Source organism: Ctenopharyngodon idella, chromosome 19, assembly GCF_019924925.1.
Source record: "Ctenopharyngodon idella isolate HZGC_01 chromosome 19, HZGC01, whole genome shotgun sequence".
In the NCBI taxonomy this organism is placed as follows: Eukaryota; Metazoa; Chordata; class Actinopteri; order Cypriniformes; family Xenocyprididae; genus Ctenopharyngodon; species Ctenopharyngodon idella.
This window is the reverse complement of record NC_067238.1, coordinates 11188726-11210463: the sequence shown is the minus strand read 5'-3', so window position 1 is coordinate 11210463 and position 21738 is coordinate 11188726. Positions and strand designations below refer to the sequence as shown.

The 21738-nt window shown below is 37.4% G+C and overlaps 2 protein-coding genes across 2 annotated transcripts; both read right to left on the bottom strand.

Moving 5' to 3' along the window:
• Positions 1–1464: 1464 nt before the first annotated feature.
• On the bottom strand, positions 1465–4364 carry si:ch211-232m10.6 (uncharacterized protein LOC572203 homolog). Its single transcript, XM_051873499.1, has 4 exons — positions 3635–4364; positions 3389–3547; positions 3184–3295; positions 1465–2202 (listed from the first exon to the last, which is right to left on the bottom strand). The coding sequence occupies exons 1-4, from the start codon at positions 3765–3767 to the stop codon at positions 1803–1805; spliced, it is 804 nt and encodes a 267-aa protein (XP_051729459.1). The 5' UTR covers positions 3768–4364; the 3' UTR covers positions 1465–1802.
• Positions 4365–6221: 1857 nt separating this feature from the next.
• epn1b (epsin 1b) lies at positions 6222–21572 on the bottom strand. Its single transcript, XM_051873498.1, is given in 12 exon segments — positions 6222–6689; positions 11666–11818; positions 12400–12525; positions 13566–14136; positions 14250–14416; positions 15533–15653; positions 15758–15859; positions 15861–15887; positions 18281–18436; positions 18762–18851; positions 20635–20732; positions 21460–21572. Coding segments are annotated over 10 exon segments (1548 nt in total). The 5' UTR covers positions 18831–18851; positions 20635–20732; positions 21460–21572; the 3' UTR covers positions 6222–6633.
• Between the last annotated feature and the right edge of the window lie 166 nt (positions 21573–21738).

The following is a 21738-nucleotide window of genomic DNA, read 5'->3' as shown; positions in this document are numbered from 1 at the left end:
AACTAGTGAAATCGATCTAATCTAACAGTGAATTTAGCTGACGAAGTCAATATATTGGAATAAAAACAACGCCTAGTCTTTTTCAATGCAACTTCAAAGGAAGCTAGATAATGTTGTCGAAACTAGCGCTGGATACCTGAGGTAAAAATTTTTTACACAGTTTGCTATCCTGGCATAATGACCGTATCGTTAATACTTCTCACCATTTATTCCGAGGGTATGACCAATTGTTTTCCATATATCCATTTTCTTTAGAGTATCAATGAAAAGGAGGTTTGACTTGTCAAACAGTGGTGGCTTTTTCTAGACCTCGGCGATTAACTTCTCCGTAATGTCGTCTGCCATTTTAAATGCGCGAGCCCTTGAATTACAATGGATTCTGATTGGCTGTTAGTGATTTATCGTTCAACAGCTGGGAAAGAAATATATATATTTAGAACAATTTTTAGAAATATCTTTATCGTTATCTTTATAATTATCGTTCTTGGTGTGAACGGGCCTTTATTGTAGTTCTAGACTAAATGTAAACATGCATTTACTCATCTCACTTGCACGAAAACATTAAGTATTCCTCAAAATGAATAAAAGCAGTGAAATGCAAACTCAGAATTTTACACAAACCTGTGATAATTAACTATATTAAACTTACACAAATATACTTTGGCCCGGTTTCACAGACAGGGCTTAGACTAAGCCAGGATTAGGCCTTAGTTCAATTAGGATACTTAAGTAGCTTTTATAAACATACACTAGAAAAAAAACGTGTGCATCTTGAGACAAAACAATGGCACTGACCTATTTTAAGATATGTCAGTGCAAGTTGCTTTCAGTTAAAACAGCTCAAACATGCATTTTAGTCTAGGACTAGCTTAAGCCTTGTCTGTGAAACCGTGGGTTTATGTATTTAATCTCACTTTATTAACCAAAGTCTTTGCTGCTGACCTTCAATGATCCAATTCAACCATATTAATAAGCAAAAATGACTTTAGATTAGATTTAGAAATAAGAGTGTTGAAATTCCTTCTTCTGTATCCTATTCTTCTTTAATCCAGAATGGCAGCACATCTGAAAGGTTTGTTTGAGTATCGCCCTCTACTGTACAGGTGTATATATGCATTTCCTTCAGCCTGAGGCTTATTCATTTCACTTTTGGTGTGAAAGGGCCTTTACATTTGCCAAAAATAGAACTTTTTTGTTGTTATTAAAAAACAAACAAGCAAGCCCAGCCCAGGTGAGAAAAAGTAATGCAAAAGTAAAGTAACGCATTATTTTTCATAAAAAGTAAATAAAGTAACACAATTAGTTACTTTTTTAGGGAGTAACGCAATATTGTAATGCATTACTTTTAAAAGTAACTTTCCCAAACACAAACTAATGAAGAAAGATTTTTTTTACTAATGTTTTACAAAGAGTAAAAGAAACATAATGAGCTACATTTTGCAATTGACACACAGGGTCCCACACTTATGTGCAACTGTAAGGACTTGAATGACATTTAATGCTTAAATTACAGTCCAAAATCCAATGCATCTAACAGGGAAAGAACCTCCAGGTGTGTTTATTCGAAATATGCTGATTATGTGAATACAGGAATATTTCAATAGCTGCAAAGCATGTAAACGTCTTTTTCAGAATAAAGGCTTAATCAAAGTATGGATCGTAATTAGAAAATTATATGCATGTAAACTTGGTCACCGATGCTGCTAATGATGAAGGACTTCCTGCGGTTTAGTTGGGCGTTCTTCTGTGCAAATGTCCCTTTCATCAGATCCAGACATTATTATTGCACCGTCCACATCTCCTCAGCACATTTCATCATTCCCTTCCCTCTCTAATACATCTTCCATCTCATCCATTTCTCTCTCGCAGTCCTCGCATCCCTCTCTCCTGCACCCCCCCACTAGTACCAGTCCATGAGGACTTTTCGCGCCCACCATACCCCCACCAGACCCTTCCTCCCTGGGGGTCCACACAGTGTCGATAAATGCACCCTTCTGGCATTGCTGAACCAGTCGGCTGACAGAGTAGAGGCTCCCACCACCGGTCGTGATGACCTCATCATAGGGCGGTGCGTGGCTGGCGGCACGGGACTCCTCCAGACGGATCCGGGCACGGTGCTTATTCTCGATCAGAGTTTTGGTGTAAGAGTTCAGGGTGAATACAGCTGCTGCCATGCAACAGCTGAAGGAGATCCATGCCATGCTGTGGAGGAGCACAAGTGGAAACTTAAGTGTCAAAATATTATTTTTTTAATGATGATTTGTAATTTAACGCTGTTCCAAGATTTTTTTTTTTATATTTTTGAAAGAGGTATCTTATGCTCACCAAGGATGCATTTATGTGATCAAAAATACAATTTATTCCTGTGATGCAAAGCTGAATTTTCAGCATCATTACTCCAGTCTTCAGTGTCACACGATCCTTCAGAAATCATTCTAATATGCTGATCTGCTGCTCATGAAAACATTTCTTATTATTATCAATGTTGGAAACAGTTGTGCAGCTTAATATTTTTGTGGAAACTGTGATACATTTTTTTAAAGATTTTTTTAATTAGAAAGTTCAAACAGAACAGCATTTATTAGAAATATAAGAAGCAAGATCTTGACCAAAAATTGATGCACTTCTTGATGGAAATAACATTTAGGCTATCGCCAACAAGAGGTGCATCAATTTTTAGTCAAGATCTTGTATTGACAATGCAAGAGTCAAACACTCTGTAAAGTCTACTTTCAATGAAATTAAGGTCAGGGCTCAGAGGTTCCAATTCATGTGTGAAATGATTCTTCATGCTCTCTCCCAAACATTCTTTCACAATTTGAACCTGATGAATCATCCTGGAATATGGCCATGATTTGTCTTCCTACATGGTTGTTTAAGAAATGAAAAGCTACACACTCCAACTTTTAGGATTAAAAGAACCGTTACCAAACATATAACATGCTAGAAACATAATAATCACTGTAGAAATTATCCATCCATAGATTCTTAAGTATTTGCCTATTAAAATCCAAACAGAGACTTTTTTTTTTTTTTTTTGGCCGGGTGGTGTATATAAATTATTAAAGTTATGAAATTGTATATTGCAGGTATTTGATAGAAAAAAGAAAAGCACATTTAGAGAAGGGGAGAGTAGAAGAAAAGTTGAATAAAAAGATGGACACGAGAAAGATGGAGACTTACGCAAATGACCAGCCGTAGTCCCAGGTCTGTGGTCTCCAGTCTTTGGGCCCGATGCTGACAGTCATCTGGAATACTGTTGTATACATCATATGTGCCACCATTCCCATCAAACCTAAAATGTAGAAAAGATATTGTTCTCCCTCTTTGTCTCTGTTGCGTACTGATTAGGAACCATATTTTTTCCCCAAAGCACTCAGAAACTCACCAGACAGCACAGTGCAGATGGCAGCAAAAGCATTGATCTTGAGCGCATACATTTCCTTATTCAGACACAGGAGCAGCAATTCCACCCACATCAGAAGGAAGCCCATCGCCAGGAGGCTGATGTATGCAAACTCTGATATGACTGAGAGCCACAGAACTCCTACAGGATATGAAACAGAAACAGAAATGAGCTATTTCATGTAAATTTTAAGAGTTTTTCTACATGTATAGCTCATAAACATCTCACCTTGTGTTTCTCCAGGGGTCAGTTCAATGAAGCTCCGACATTTCTCACCTGTGAAGAATAAGCAGACTTTTTCTTGGTGATCCATCCATCCGTCCGTCCATCCATCTGTCTGTCTATCTGTCTGTCCATCCATCCATTCATCCGTCTGTCCGTCCGCCTATCTATCTACCTATCTATCCGTCCGTCCATCCATCCATCCATCCATCCATCTGTCCGTCCTTCCAGCCATCCGTCCGTCCATCCATCTATCCGTCCATCTATCCATCCATTCATTCATCCATCCGTTCATCCATCCATCTATCTATCTATCTATCTATCTATCTGTCTGTATCTATCACATTTAAAACAGTGATGCATATTATGTAACTTAAGAAACTTAAGTAGCCGTGTCCTCTCAGTTGTGTAAGACTGTCTTGTTGTAGCAGATGTTGAGAACTGGGGTGACCCCCATGGCGGATAAATGAGAGGAAAGAAAGGCCACAACAGGAAACAGATGTTCAAAGGGACTAAATCAGGACATTAGTATCAAGAACAGCTTTGACAGTTGACCACATGACAGTAGTTATGTGTTAATTGTGCTTTACTCATTTGGACTCGAATTGGCCCAAAAGAGGCAAAATAATTCTGCCAGTAACAGTGAATTTTGATGTTTTGTTGCATTATATTTTTTCTTTAACTCACTTAACATCATTATCAATGTCTCAATCATGTATCAGAAAGTAGTGCAGAAGCATTAGCCCTCACCAGCACCGTCATTGTGTTTCTCACAAGACAACCAGAAGCCAGTGTGAAAGTAACGCAGCATATATTTGTCTTCTCCCGTCTCCCAAATGTAGTGGACTGCATTTGCCAGCTTTTTGGCTCTCATTTGGTCCAGTTCCTCCTTCTGATTTGGGGACATTGTCGCATTGGAATCTGGTTTCTTAGGATCTGCTGTTGGGACCTCTGTGGATAGAGAGAGAATTTAACTGTATGAAAAAACATTGATGAATAAAAAGAGACTGACTGCTTCAAATCTATTCTGTGCGATTATACACACTTACCATAATTTTTGCTATCGACTAGAAGTGTGCAATGACACCGACGGCCATGTTGATCTTTCTTATAATCATGTAAATAATACAGTGTTCACCTAATCTAAAGGAAAACCTTTTGAATCCCCCATAACATTTAGATGTAGTTATAATCTCCCTCAGTGTAAAAGGGGTTAAAATGATCTATTAAATTTGTAGAGGTTTGACCTGAAAGATTACACTACAGCAAGTACTGACCTGTAAATCTCTGATCTTTACAGTTTGAAAGTGCAGTAGGTTATTTCAGGAGATTATGGCTTTTTTTTTTTTTACTGTGTTTAAGTCAAGTCAAGTGTTTTATGCAATGACTAGGACTGGGAGCTTATTTGAAACCAGTTTCATTAAACAAATACCATCATTCAGTTCAATTAGAGGTTCTCGCAAGTGAATTCCACCAATGCGGATGCAATATTACACTAAAATACCCTGCACTACTAATTGAATTTTCTTTTGAATGAATCTATTTTCAATGAATCTAAGGTTCTTTTAGCGAATCAGCGCAATCCTTTGAGTGCAACCAGCGCAGTCCGATTCATGAATGAGATGATTCTTTTTAGTGAATCAAACCATACAACGAGAACAGGTAAGTACGATTCCAGAACAAATGACTCTTATGAGTCGTCAGTTGTTTTTATTGAATCAAACACATACAGCGCATCCAGTGTAGACCGATTCCTGAACGAAAGGCTTGTTTTCTTGTTGTCAGAAGTATGAATAATTTTAGATTTTTGAGTATTGACTATAAGTAAAGGACAGGTACATGTGTTTAACTTTTTACAATCTTTACAATAATTTCTTAATGATTTTATGCATTTAAATAATAACAATTAAATTCAAAGTGTTCAGAAATGTGAATCAGATTGGTACCACTTTGATTACTTAAAAATGTAATGCAACAGTTAAAGTAGAAGTTGGGTTGAAATTGTTTACCAGTAGCCGCATCCTTACCAGTTGTGTACGGCTGACTGTTGTTCTGTCCGCAGTTCTTCATTTTGACAGGCGACAGACAGAGAGGTTTGACCACTTTATGTGTGCCCTCGCACCAATATGAGGTGCAGAAGGCCAGCACAGACAGCGCTAGGGCCAGAGAGGTCAGCGAGAGAGACAGCAAAGATCGATTCCTGCGAGACATATGCTCCAACATGGCGGAATGATACAGATGGGACCTGATACAGCAGATAACAAAGAAAAGACAACATTCAGGCACTAAGAAAGAAGCTTTGTGTGTGTATCCACCCACAGATGAAATTAGAATTGAGGCGATGGAAAGGAAAGAGTGATCGAAATGTGGGCAGTTGTGTATGGGAAAGTAAGATTACTAAACTTAGAAGAAATGATTGAAGCAGCAGGCCAATGTCAAAAGTCAGAGAGGAGGAGTTTACATGAGCGGAGGATACAGATAGAAACCGAAGATGCAGAATTAAAGGTCAGTGGAAGTGAGATGATGAGCAGAGGATTTAAAGACAGAGAAAAGGAAATTAGACAGATGTGAGGAAGTGAAAACACACTTGCCGATGGCTTCCTTAGGTTTCCATATAAAAGTGTAGTTTGTTCACAGCTGGTGAAATGCAGAAATGGCTCAGAAAGTGTTAAACATGTTCCCTTCGTTCATCCACGACCAACAAATATGGCCAATATGTCCTCAAAGCACCCAAAGTCAAAGGAAAAATCTTCTGATATATCTGATAGATCTTCTGATCTTTTGAATATTCAGAGATGTTTTTTTTTTAGCTCAGCACAGAGATGAAATAGGTCTTAAGTCTTGCAGTCAATCAAAAATGACCTTGTTCTTCTCTTTGTTTTTTCCCATCTCTCTCACCTGGCCTCTTTCTTGGAGAGATTAAGATTTTCTGAGAATTTCTTACTTATTCCACATCTTAATCACCATCATCCATTTCTTTGTAATCCGTCATGATCTTGGTTAATCTAAAAGGTACACCCGTCTGTCCTGGTCCATCCAGAGCCTCCTAAGACACCTACATCTATAGACCAGAGAGATTAAGTATTATGAAGTCTTCATCAGTCTGAAATATATAGATCTGTGTATCTATATTTAATCATTTTCATTTTAAAATATTAAATGTCCATTTATTATTCACATTATTTTATCATTGTAAATAATAATTTTTTAAATAAACATTCAACACAGACATATATTTAAATACTTATGATCACATGAGGAATAAATAGTATTACATCACCATAATCATGATATATTTGCAGGGATATATGTAGTGCACCTGGTAATATTAACAAACAATACCATTCCAACAAAAGACAATTAAATACATTTAAAATAATTTTTTTTTTTTTTTTAATGAAAGGCAAAATGCACGCACATAAAAAAGTTCAGATTGGTATTTCAGTATATTTCATAAACACACAAATGTTGATCACAAGTGCAGAAAAAAAAGAAATAAAACCCACCTCCTCAGCCACTGTGCATCTGTCTCTGCAGTTTCACTTTTATTATCTCACTGTCTCGGTCTTTTCTTTTATTCATTCTCAACATCGAGTGAATGTTTATGACAAACCCACCCAGATTTCACTTAATCCACCCAAGTCCATCTGTTCCTTCGATTCTGCCTTTCTATTTCTCCATTTAAATCTCTCTCTCTCTCTCTTCGCCTACAACCAGGTTACATTCATTACATTCATCTCCATGTAAGACTGTTGATTTAAACGATTCTCTTTAGATGTTCACAAGTCCTGATAAGCACATGTATTTTGTTTATTCTATAATCTTAGGAGCTTTTCAGACTACATTGTATTGTCCTGGACTGCATCCAAAACCAAGCCATTTAACTACAGCAGTGCCAGAAAATTCTCTTTTTCACCAGTAAGTAATGCAGTAGCCTAAAGGTTAGGAATATGGTTGCAGGTTCAGTACCAAATGATATCACAATAATGTAAGGCCTGCAACAATTGTGCTGAAACTGCTTAGAAAAATCATACAATGAAATTGTGTTTTTTCTGAAACCTTTTCTCCTCTACATGAATACTGAGATGGTGAGTCTGACATCCCAGTAAAGTCATGATCCCCCTGGTGGTTAAAACACAGTAGTGCAATAGCTTGGCTCTTCCTAAGATTTTCAAAATTATTTTCAACAGCATGCTGCCAATAAAGTTTAAAGCTAAATTCAAGCTATGCAACTTAATCTGTTATGTTAGCTCCTGTATGAAAACTGTATAGTTTTTCCTAATTTTGAAGCCTTGGCAGTCAATCAAGTATGACCTTGTTCTTCTCTTTATTTTTGCACATTGGATAAAAACGTCTGACAATTCAAATGTTGTATCGAACCTGAAACATTCCTTAACGTAAATAATAAAGTCACTAGAATGAAGGATATACTTTTCAATGATCTTGTCACTTTATTCTTAAATTGTGCACTTTCACAGGTAACACCACAGGTTTACCATAGCTGGTTGAATAAATAAATATATTTGTAATACAAAATAAAACTGTAACTGAACCTATAATTATAGCCAATATGTAAAGTATGCTTTCTTCATACATTTTTGAATTTCATCTAATTAGAATGATTTTGATCTTCCAACAAGTTTTTCGTTTAGATAAATGACAGAATAAATATCAGGACCAAAAGAAAAGTCAGAATATAAATAAATAAATACACTAATAAAAATAAATATCAATTTTGCAACAGAAAGCAAACTGTGATAAAGATGCATCTTAATAAATAAAGAACATGAGTCTTCTTTATATCTTTCTCTTCCTCTATTCTCTCAATCCTCTCATACTGTTAACTTACTTCAATAAACAATAATTCCCAACAAACATTGTGCATGATCGCCACTTGCAGCGTTTTGCCTTCAGAAGATTTGTTTTGACCAAAAACAGATCATTTTCAAACCAAATGACATACTTAAAAATGTATTTAAAAAAAAAAAAAAAAAAAGTATTAGGACCCTCAAAGTTATATACACCCCACACCTCTTTGCATGACATAACCAGCTAAAGCATAAAAATGTTTATGACTGGAATGTCTCTCATCATAATAATCACAAGTCACATCTGGATATTCCAATATGCATAATCCTGTGTGTTATACAGAATGCTGCTTACGGAACTAAAATTGCAAATAAAAAACAAATATATTCAATGCTGGTTACAAAAAAATAAACGTCAAAGCATATCTACTTAGTGGCTTCCTTGGTTATTCAGGTAGGTTTGGGAATAAACATCTGATTTTTTATTTTTTTACTCCTCAAAGCAAGCTGGATGTTTATCCAGCCACGTTATCAGACACATACAGTTCAAAACGATATGTTTGGGGTCAGTAAGATTTTTTTAATGTTTTTGAAAGAAGTCTCTTAGGCTCACCAAGGCTGAAACATACAGTTAAAACAATTATGTGAAATATCATTACAATTTAAAATAACTGTTTCTATTCTAATATATTTTAAAAATATAATTTATTCCTGTGACAGCAAAGCATTATTACAGTCTTCAGTGTCACATGATCCTTCAGAAATCATTCTAATATGCTGATTTGGTGCTTAAGAAAATAGTATTGCTGCTTAATATTTTGTGTGTGTGTGTGTGTGTGTGTGTGTGGAAACAGTGATACATTTTTCAGGATTCTTTGATGAATACGTTCACACTGTCAGTTTCAGGGATTGACAACCGCATTTACTTACATGTGCGAGTCTCGAAATGTCCTGTTCACAGGGAAACTTACAGTAGCATCTCGAATACTGTCTGTATGAACGTGCAACGAGAGCAAAGTCCCTTTAAGACAAGTCATTTCACTCGGCGACCATCTTTGAAACGCCTCTCGGGCATGCAAGTGGAGCTCCTATCTCTTTGAACGGGGAAACATCAAATTCTCCAAAGCTGTTTGCCAAGCTTTCGATTAAATTTCATATCTGTAATCACCAATGAAATCTGACAACTGTCTCATAATTTTTTTTCTAAACGCTCGAATCATGACAAAAAACGGCATTTTTTAAGCTGGATCAAGCTAATACGCATGCGCAGGCCTAAATGCGCGTCTCGTGCCTCATTTCGAAGGCGCGCGTCTGACTGTTTCTATAGAAACCGGAGCTCCTAGCCGCTGCAGTGATGTTATGACTTTAACAGTCCGCGATTGGCTCTTATTTAGAAGGCGGGACTTATTCCGCCATAATTCGCGTTGCACTTTCTCCCATTCAAAACAATACGAGTGACACGTCTTGTGTTATTCTATAGTCTTTGAACGAGAGTAACCATAGCGACAGTGACCAAAGTATTAACAAAGACGGCGACGTCCATAAAACTGAAAAGTCTAATCACTTTTGACAGGACAGAGTCCAACTGAGCCACGAGTTCATCCATCAAATCTTCATTAACCGTCAGCAGCTTCAGTGTAAACATGCGCTAGCCGGACACATTTAACCGTTGCACTTGCGTCTTGCGCATGACATTTGAGTCGCGCATAGAACTCAAAACAGATGGGAGCGGCTCCGGTGGAGAATAGTGACTGGATCTAAGTAAAACGTTCAGATGACACGCAGCTCATATCTCCCCCGCTGTAGGTTACCAAAAATGAAACCACACAGACAAAACCCCTTAGCATAGTGGCTGTCTTGCATTGTATGACGTGACAGACAACTAGTTGTCTAGTCCTGTTCCGTTCACACAGCGCGAATTTTCCGAGAATGCGGTTGTGAGTCCTGAAAATTTACCGATGTAATTTCGGTTATAGAATGCGGTTGTCACTCCCGTAAATAACCGCACTGTGTGTGAACGTAACCGTATTAAGGACTCAAATACAGGACTGACAACCATATTCTGTTGCTGTGTGAACGTGTCCCCAAGTTCCAAAGAACAGCATTTATTTGAATTAAAAATACTTTGTAACATTATACATGTGTTTACTGTCATTTTTAATAAATGTATTGTGTCCTTGCTGAATAAAAGTATTAATCTTACTGGCCCCAAACTTTTGCATGGTGGTGTATCCAAAATCTGCTCACTGGCAGATCAGTTATTCCAGTAGATATGCCAGTTTTCCTTAAACCTTTAAGAACGTTATCTAAAACATACTGAAAAAATCCAACAAGTGAATAAACAAAACACCTGCTTCAATCTGTCAGTCCATCATGTTGGAAAGGCAGGGGTATGCATGCTTTTTTCCCAAAACAGAAGACTTACGGTATATTGTTGCTCATTAATATTTAAATATTTGCACACACTTATATACACACACATAATCAACTAGGATCATGGAAAAGGGTGGGGGAAGGAGAGGGCTAGGGATGAATGGATGCCGGATGGAGAACTCAAAAAATGTTATTTCCTTTCCCAGCTGCCCCAGTTCCAGTGCCCCAAACCAATGGAGGTCGATGAAGAACTGGAGCTTGTGGGGTAACGGTTCCTGTGAGAGACACAGGACATAACTCACCAATAAGAGGGTTGTTGGGTTGTACCATTCTAGTTGCCGTGTGAGGGTTAGCCATAGAAAAACCCATGTTGGGCATCGTCAAAGCTGAAAGGCTTGCATTCTGGGTTGGAGATGCCATATGGGCGGCAGGTACTCCGAAGGCTGTGTTTAGAGGGGAGAGGCGACTGGAACAGGGTGTCATGGCACTAAAACCAAAATAATTTGAGTTTGAAGGCTGTGCAACAGAACCGCCTGCATTGGATATGCTGCCACCCAATGGCCTGATAATACCTGTGGCTTGCAAAACACCTGGGAAGGATGAAAGTTGAAACCAAAAAGGGTTGATGGGAAGGGAGGGAGGGAGGGAGAAGGGAAGTGGATAGCATATAGAAGCAGGGATAAAGAAGGTTGAGATGGGATCTACATCAACTACGTACAGGTTATGTTCCACATGACTATATGAACTCTAGGCTTGTAAAACATTGCGTCACAAACACTCAAAAATAAACAGATAACTATACTCTCTTTCTCAGTCGCTCTTATTGTCAGTGTCTCTCTCTCTCAGCCCTCCTTACCCGGGGCTTTTTGAGTGGAGATGGCGCTGAGAGGGGGCTGTTTCGGTTTGGGCTTGACTGACATAAGAGAGTCCAAGTCCACCAATGAAGCACCTGCTCCCAGGAAGGACGCTGGCTTTTTGGTCTCATCAGCAGGTTTTGTAGCAGTGTCACCTATTGATAGAAAAAAATAATTCACGCAAAATAACTTCTCTTGTGCTAATGAAACACAGGAAAAGCGCTCAAATGATCCTTACCCTTGGTATCTGTATTTTTATTTTATTCACTACTTTTCAAAAGTTTGGGGTCAGTACAATTTGTAAAAAATAAATTAATATTTTTATTGGCTGCTAACCACACTTCTAAATTACAAGTGTGAAATGTTTGTTTACCCTGGGTTAAAAGAGGCGTTTAGAACGACGATAACCCGGGGTTAAGCGCAGTGTGAAAAGCCCTTATAAGAGAGGAATATTAAACATAGAAATATCTTGTTTATTTTCTACTAAATGTCTCAAACAAACTCTCCAATAGATTCAATGACATGAAAATGGTAGTCTTTGTAAAATCTCAGCAACTAGATTAGATGGGAGCTTGCAGTTTTTAAAAAGCTCTCGCCATTTTTGTGCGCAATATGCATCGGCAAGTTTGTGAACTAATGAGTGAGTCTGAGGTTAAGGCTAGTTGAAAATTGACCATGAAAAATAAGATTTGAGACTGCAGAAACAAATGGAAAAAGAAAGCTGTTCCATTAGTACCATTCTCAGAAGAACCTCCCCAGGGATCTGAACTACCTCCATCACCGAAAGGGTCACCAGTCGTCATAGCATTAGTCGGAGCTGATGGGGCACCCCAGGGGTCATTCGCAGTGGGGGGTGAAGACACTGAGAGTAAGAAATACAATGATTAGCTAGGAAAAGTGAGCTCATACTGATAATGTTCTGAAAGTACATTTTTTTTGTTAGTTTAAACAATCAAATGGAACATGTAAACCACCTGACATACAACAACACCATCACTATTAACTTCATAGTTGTTCATTTATACTGTCATCTACATTTACACTACTGTTCAAAAGTTTGGGGTCAGTAAGATTCTATAATGTTTTTGAAATAAATCTTATGCTCACCATTAATATTTTATCAAAAATACAGTAAAAACAGTAATATTGTGAAAAAATATTACATGGTAAAATAACTGTTTTCCATTTTTTATATATTATAAAAAGTAATTTATTCTTTTAATGGCAAAGATAACTTTTTAATCTTCTGTGCCACATGGTCCTTTAGAAATCATTCTAATATGCTGATTTGGTGCTCAAGAAACATTTCTTTTTATTATCAATGTTTTAATATTTTTGTGGAAATCATGACACTTTTTTTCAGGATTATCTGAAAAAAATCTACGTTTTTTTCTGTCACTTTTAATCAATTTAATGCATCCTTGCTGAATAAAGGTATTAATTACTTTTAAAAGGAAAAAAAAAAGAATCTTGCTGACCCCAAACTTTGAACTGTAGTGTAAATTTTGAAGCAATTGTCAGTGGGACAGTAAAAAGCTGAATATTTGTGGACAACACGGCTTAAAAACGGACTAAATAAATAAATTAATCGGTTCACTCCGAGTAGAATCAGTATTTTACCATTTCTGTTCATGCGTTCCTTCTGTAACATTACCGTTCTGAAAACAGTTTGAAAAAATACCGGTTAATAATGTTATTTTTTAGTTTTTGCCTATACTTTATACCAGGGCTTGAATTGAACTTTATACTAAGAGCTTGTGACTAAACCTCATAACTCGAGTGGATCCTCAAACTGTTGGCAAAACCTCATATAGCAGCTCCACTCGCATCAATCCTGAATTCAGAGCCCTGGTGGACAATGAGGTGTGATGTACCTGTTTTTCAATCCAGTCACTTTCTTACCTGCTGTGCCCCAAGGGTCATTAGCTGCATTTGAACCATCACCAAATGGATCAGACGTGGCTGGTGATGCCCCCCAGGGGTCAGAGTTTGCAGGCGCTGAATCCTGTACATTATCCGCCGGTGCCCCCCAAGGATCTGACGTCACTGACGAGTCTTTCGCCGTTTCCCCCCATGGATCGTTTGTTGACGGGGCTTTATCCTCTGAAAGTCCAGCAGAGTTGCCCCATGGGTCGCTGGCAACAGGTGGAGAACTTTTCTCAACATTCGTAGATCCTCCCCAAGGATCACTGGAGGCAGGTGGAGAACCATTCTCGTCACTGGCAGATCCTCCCCATGGATCATTGGATGTGGGTGCAGATCCATTTTTCCCATCAGAAGATCCACCCCAAGGATCATTGGTAGTTGGACTGGATTTCTTTGCGTCATCAGATGATGCCCCCCATGGGTCGTTGGTAGCAGGGGCGGATTCGTTGGACGCGTCGGATGGGGCTCCCCAGGGGTCCGAGCTGGACGGAGGTGCTGCTGTTGCTGCTTTTTCCCAAAGATCTGGCTCTGTGTCACCTTCCTTTGCCTGAATCCACAAATTTCCATCATGTCAGTTTAGACAGTCTGATTATTATTCTGTGATCTCACTCAGTATTACTGTAATAAAGTTTCTCTGAGTAATTGGTCAGTCTGTCTCACCCTTCTCTCTGCCTCTTTCCTCTCGGCCTCCAGACGTTTCTGCTCCTCTTTCTTCTTGGCCATGGCGGCGGTCAGGTCAGCCACTGATGGGATGTTGTCCAGGGAGGGCAGCCCTGTATACGGGGGGATCTCTGGCTTTTCTTTTTCTGGTCCTGTAGCAGAGGACGCTGACATAAAAAACATGAGAGTTAAACAGATAAAAATGAAAAAAGAAAAAAAAAAAAGATCAAGAAGACACAACCATTTTAAAGTTAGGGGTGCGAAATTAAAGGGTTAGTTCACCCAAAAATGACGAGAATACTTTTTGTGCGCCAAAAAACCCCCAAAAACACTGCTTCATGAAGCTTCAAAGCTTTACAAATCCTTTGTTTTGTTTCAGTGATTCACGTGACTTTGGCACTCCGAATCCCTAATTCGAAACAAAAGTAGTGTTTTGCAGTGTTTTGAAATCGCCCATCACTAGATATTGTCATAAAGTCCTTATTTTGTTTTTTTGCCACACAAAAAGTATTCTCGTCGCTTCATAACATTAAGGTTGAACCACTGTAGTCACATGAACTGTTTTAAATATGTCTTTAGTAGCTTTCTGGGCATTCAAAGTGTTAATTGTCTTGCTGGCAATGCAGGCCTCACTGAGCCAATGGATTTCATGAAAAATATCTTAATTTGTGTTTCGAAGATGAACGAAGGTCTTACGGGTGTGGAATGACATGAGGGTGAGTGATTAATAACAGAAATTTCATTTTTGGGTGAACTAACCCTTTAAATACATGGGACGAGTATGTATCAAGAAGATAAAACAGAACAGGTGTGTAGAACTAATTAAAAACCAAGGAAACTAACTAGGGAACACAGGCAAAACAGAACAGGGAAAACAGAACCAAATCACAATGAAACTAAACATGTTACAGTATGGTGAATACAAGTTGTATGTGCAACTTTTACAGTGCTTCTTATGTCCTTTTTGGAGGTTTCCACCTCACAAGTTTCTAAATTTCTACCCACTTATATTATAAGGAGCCACCTTGACATTCAGCAAAATCTCTTTTTTTGTTTCATGGATGAATGCAAATTAGTAAATCATGGCACTGTCCCTTAAACATATTTAATATATAATATGTGTAATACGGATACTGACATCATTTAATATGATGTGAACTTTCACAGTGAGGATCTAAAGCTCCTTTATGCAAGACATCAGATGTGTAACAAGAGTTCAGTTGTAAACAAACGCTTCATGTCTGCTGTGTGTACTGTAGTGTTCATGGGTCGATGAGTCTTACCATTGGGAGCCTTTGCCAACTTGTCTTTTGTCTTCATTGCAAAATCTCTCTCCTCTTTCCTTTTGTCCTCATCCTCAATCAGCACCATCACTATCTTAGCCTTTTCTCTCACATTCACCCCCTACAAAGAGCAAATCCATTAGTGGCAAGCTTTCAGACCTTTATACTCTATTATTAATGTAATGAGTGTAGAAGAGTGTAAAAGAATCAAATATTTTGCAGTACCTGGTCCTTTCCATCCTTGTCTGTGAAGCGGTATTCTGTTAGGATTTTGATAATGTGAATGTTCTCCACACACTGCTGAGGGATGCGGTCAGAGCCCGTTTTTCAATAGATATTCAAGAAGGGTTAAAGACTGTTGAAGGAAAAAAGGAGAAAGTTTGTGGTCCGTACATGTTTTGGAGAGAAGTCTCTTATGCTCACCAAGGATGCATTTATTTGATCAAAAATACAGTAAAATCAGTAATATTTTGAAATATTTCTACACTTTAAAATAACTTTTTTTTATTTTAATATATTTTCAAATGTAATTTATTCCTATAATGGCAAAGCTGAATTTTAGCCATTACTCCAGTCTTCAGTGCCACATGACCCTTCAGAAATCATTCTAATATGCTGATTTGCTGTTTAAGAATCATTTCTTCTTATTATTAATGCTGAAAACTGTTAATTATGTTTGTAGAAACAGTGATACATTTATTTCCAGGATTCTTTGATAAATATAAAGTTCAAAAGAAAAGCATTTATATGGAATATACATTTTTTAACAATGTGAAAGTCTTTACTGTGACTTTTGATCAATTTAATGCATCCTTGCTGAATGGTATCCAGGGGGTTGTGTAAAGTTGGTTTTCCCCATATCTTAATGAAAGCACTTTTTCTATCAATATTGATAATCTCTTCTCATCTTCAACACTGATTACATGTGGCATCCCACAAGGCTCCATTTTGGGTCCTCTGCTTTTTTCTTTGTATATGCTTCCTCTAGGCTTTCAGAATTAAAGTGTACACATTGGCTACCAGTTACCTATGGAGTTAAATTTAAGAATCTGCTGTATGTTATTAAAGCCTTGCATGGTCTAGCCCCACAATTCATTGCTAATCTTCTTCAACTTCATTCTGTAACTAGGTCTCTTCATTCATCAAATCAGTTACTTTTTTCTATTCCTCCTTCCCGTAAGCCAAGTGTGATCGGCCATTTGTAGTTGCAACCCCCATGTTGTGGAATGCACTTTTGTTTTTTGTTAGATCTTCTTCCACACTGGCCATATTTAAATCTAGGCTGAAGACACATTTTTTTCCTATGATGGGTGTTTTGGCCCCCTATAAAATGTAATTCTATATTAGGGGTGGGCGATATGGCAAAAATATCATATCATGATTTTTTTCAGGAAAATCACGATTCACGATTTCCCTATTTTAAAAACAAAGCCTTACAAAATAACAAAATATAAAATAAAATTAAAAATGGCAGACATTTAGGCCAAAGTGGCGAAGATAAAAATCTTTGTCATTATTTTTTATGTTATCTGTTATTATTTGTTATTAATTGTATCTTTGTTATTAAAAAAGAAGAAAAACATAGGCTACACATTATACAAATGAAATGAATAAAATTATTTATTTTTTCAGCTACAGTAGATGTATTTAAAGGTAGCATTCAAGTAAAAAATTAAATGAACAAATATAAAAATATAACAGTAGACTTCACTGTATAAATTATACATTGATTCTTAATAAAGCTAATGTATTAAAGTTCTCAGTCAAGAGCAAAAAGTTATTTTGAAGAATGTGACCAGACAGTTGCTGGTTCACAGTGACTATGTTTTTCCTACCATGGTAGTCAATAGAGACCAGCAACTGTCCGGCTAACCCACATTCTCCAAAATATTTTATTTTGTGTTCTACACAAGAAAGAAATTAATACAGTTTGAAACAACATTACAGTGAACTATCCCTTTAAGAACAAGCGACCGCATGGTTAATATTAGGCTGCTCTGTCACTTTAAAGACCTGCACGTATATCTAATATACAGCCACGCATTCAATTTTCTCTCAAATGTTTACTTTCACTTTAGACATAAACAACTGTGTTTATGTAAACTTTGTGCGTATTTGACAGTATTAGAGCAATCGGACTCTAAAGATAAGTAATCAGGCGCTTTGTGGATTGAAGTGTCCCGCGAATATTACTCTACCGCTGCGTTAAAATGTGACGTGAATGTACGTCACGTTGAACAGTATGCTGAGACGGAGGAGCTGGAACTGCAACTGATATAAAGCACTGTAGCACGATACTACGATATTTCTTCATAAGCAGATCGTGGAGACAGTTTAATCGTCCACGATCAAAAATCGTTATATCGCACACCCCTATTCTATATGATGTTTCACTAGCACCACTAAATATAAATAAAGTGTAATTCAATCTTTTTTTCTACAGCTCTCTGTGTCTCTCACTCTCTCAATAATAAAACAAAAGCCGTAAGTAAACATCAGAGGAAGAAACATCATGGCAGTGAAGCTGAATGGAAAATCCTGCCTCCACATAATCAAACACTGCAGCGGCAGCAGCAACAATCCTGCTGACAGAAAAAAACCCAGCCACCGATCGGGTAACATGATCGGGTGCACAATGGAGTCACAAAAACGATCACTTGCTATAAATATTCAATCAGTCTGTGCAGACAAGCAAGCTCAGAATCTGGTTCCTTAAACCTGGTGACTGTTCTTCTCTCCTTCACTCACCTTGTACACGTGCCTCCAATTCTTGTCATCATTGAGGCGCTTCCAGAGCATGGCCAAAATCTCGTTACATGCCACAACATTGTAGGTCAGGTCTGAGATGTCGGCCATCTGGGAGCTCGATGGCCCCCAGGGGTCATTAGAGGTCGCTTCCCGAACCTACGAAACAGATCCAATATGTAAAACACTAAACAATAACTCAGCATTTCCTGTCGCAACAAAGCAAGTTAATCTGCACTGGATACCAAAGATACTACCATTCATGCAAATTTTATAACAGAATATGAATAGAATATGATTGTAGATGGTATGATTGTGGATGGTAGACTAAATCTTAGTATTAAAACATGTGTAGTATAAAAATTGTATCCCACAATGCAATGACCTTCAAATGAACTATAGGTGATATCTATAGTTGATATAGACAAATTCTCACCTTGAAGACTTAAATCGGGTTGACAATAGAGCGAGAGGAAAAACTCACCTTGACCTCTGCCTCAGAGAAGTTCTGAACAAGGTTCTTCAGTTGGCGTCGCAGCATTGAGTGGGTCATGATGGTGGTTTTGTCCTAGACCTTTTTAAGATTTTTAAAAAAATGTAAAATACATATTGTACAACAAATATGATCTTAATAGGCTGATCATTGTTAATCATTGCAAATACAGTACATGGATCAAAATGGCTTCTTTTATATCATAATCCTTATTTGATAACTTTGATAATTAGGAAACAGAGCCTTTATAATATAGCATCAGGCACTATTGTTTATAAGTCTATTTATAATAGAAGTTATATATCAGAGCCAGTGTTATTTTAGTTTTATTGAGGCAATATTATAGTTTTTATTAATATTTTGAATTGGTGTATATTTTCCGTTTTCATTTTCAATTTTAGTTAATGCTTTAGTAATTTTGTTGCTGTTTTTTTATATATTTTTTCCATTTTTTAAAATAGTTATTCATTTTTATTTTAGTTTTAGTTATTCAAGGGGGGGTATAATGCTATTTCGTGCATTCTGACTTATTTACACTGTTAAAGAGTTGCTAAAAATGGCCAAAGTTTCAAAACACGAGTTGGACATGACGGAGTATTTCTGTGCCAAAAATACTCTTCCAAATCCTCACAAACTTCGGGGTCTTTTTTTCGAGTATGGGCCTGTGTGATGTTAACGGGGTCGGAATTCCTTGTACGGGGACTTCTCCCGGAAGAGCGCGCGTGTACACGTCGACCAGAGTGAGAGAGCAAGAGCACGCTTCGTTCGGCTTTACGGAAGTCATCAGCAGCGCTGCACAGGACTTGCTCGAGAAAGATTTGTCACTTTGTTTTTAGACCACGAAATCAACAATGTCACCAAAGAAGTGTGTTTTTGGTTGTGAGGGAAAGATAACCCAGTGGAGCTGAGAGATTTGTGCTCAAGCATTACCTTGATGCGCTCTCGATATTTATTATTAAAATAACCATAGAAACTGATAGTTTCAATCACTTTTTTATTGGTTAAAATGAATGGAGAATATCTCGTGTTTTTCTCAGGGTTGGTGCTAATGGTTTTATAAACAAGGCGCAGTTCTATGCTGGATTTACAGATCGTTTGAAACTGAAAGATGGAGCGGTTACAGCGGTAATGATCCCGGTCATGAGTCAGAACTGCAGGTGGTGAGTAAAACTGCTTCAAATGTCTGTTTTGTTGGCAATAGGCGTCTAAGTGCATATAATGTAAACAATACAAACGTAGAGAATTCATAAATTCATTATTCATCATTCACTATACGCTATATTCATTATAGTGATTCAAAAGTTATCCATGGATAATGCGATGGTGTTTAAATTTAGCTGACCATTGATAGCTTGCAGCTGATCTCTACACAAAAGCTGCGCGTGCTCGTGACAGCTCGTCACTCTATCTCCGCTCACACGGCACGCCTCCAGGCGCTCGGCTGTTTTTGGAAAAACTCGGTACAGCGTATGTATCTTTTATAAATATGATAAAACTAAAGACTTTTCGGCGATATGAAGGATGCTATACTACTCTATAGGTACTCAAGATTAATATGAGATTGGCAGAAACTGTGTGATACCCCCCCTTTCAATAAAATTAAACTAAATGAAAATGAGAAATGCTGCCTTGGCAATTAGCTAAAATAAAATATGTTTAAGTTTTTCTATTTTAATAAATAAAAATATTATTTATTCGTTTTTTTATTTTATTTTATTTCAAGTTTTAGTTTTAGTAACTAAATTAACCCTAATCAGAGCTTATGGTATACATCTGCTATTATGAATAGTTTATCACCAATATCACACATGCAAATAAAATTAAAAGGATATTGAGTGTCATTTATTTATTTTGCTCCACTTACCTGCTAAGTAAAGGATATAGGAATGGCTTTTGACTGAATTTCTCAATCGCTGACAGGCACTTCAGTCCATGAGCCTTTCCCTATGGTGACTTTGTGGCCTATACACCATAAATATGAGGACAGACTCTGTAACTCTGCTGTTTTGATGAAATAGTTCGACCAAAAATAAACATTCTGTCAAAGTTAGTAGAAAAATACAGATTCTTTTATTTATATGCTACTCTCTGGTATATAGAAGAGCATTATTCATTTGTAATAGCTCTAGACTGTTTATTTATTTATAAGAGTAACATCAACAGCCAACATCCTTTCAAACAGCATTATCCTGCTATCAAGATAATGCTTGATTTTATGCTATTTTCAGCAGCAAATCCAATCTGTACTGAGAATATTTGCCAAATGCTATGTGATCCAAATAATGGCTGGTCTATTTAGCAGTAGGGCAGATAAACATCTTATCAATGCTGCAGACACCAAACACCACTAACGTAATGTGTGCATGAAAGAAAGCATCATATTATGACAATCACTATAACAGACATGACACGAACTAGATCGCTGTCATATACAATAAACTGCGAGACTGTCACATCATACAGATCTGATCGTGCCCTGACTGTAATCTGACACCTGCAAAAGCTAATATTAGTTTTGGTGAATGGAGAGCCATCGCCTTAAAAAACAGGAGGATAATAACGCATGATCATTCACTGCGTCTTAATAATTTACATATAGCATCGCTTCTTAGGTCAGCTCGGCGACAAAAATTCTGATTGATTGATGGATGGATACAATAAATATATATTTATATTGTAATACACCAACCTTTTGGGAGAAGAATGGACAGGAGAGGTGATGAGAGGCTTTTCCAGAAGCGGAAATTTCCGCTTCCGTTTACGGCTACCTGTCAAAAAACGAACGTAGCCTCCCTACTGAATATTAATGAGGTGGGAGTGGCGGTTTGCATTGCGTGCGGTCACGCTAGTTAGTGATTACTGATGAGTGGGCGTGGCTATGTGGTTTACATTGAAACGGGCGTGGCTATGTGGTTTACATTGAAGCCCACAAGGGTAAACAAACCCTACATTTTTTGTTGTTGTTGTT

What these genes read in the sequence shown, in the direction of transcription:
- si:ch211-232m10.6 (XM_051873499.1), bottom strand. Translation starts at nt 3,767, where the DNA reads ATGGATGGACAGACAGATAGACAGACAGATGGATGGACGGACGGATGG. An exon ending in CATCTGCACTGTGCTGTCTG is followed by an intron (nt 3,296 to 3,388) that starts GTGAGTTTCTGA and finishes TCTACATTTTAG; the next exon opens with GTTTGATGGGAATGGTGGCA. An exon ending in GACTACGGCTGGTCATTTGC is followed by an intron (nt 2,203 to 3,183) that starts GTAAGTCTCCAT and finishes GCTCCTCCACAG; the next exon opens with CATGGCATGGATCTCCTTCA.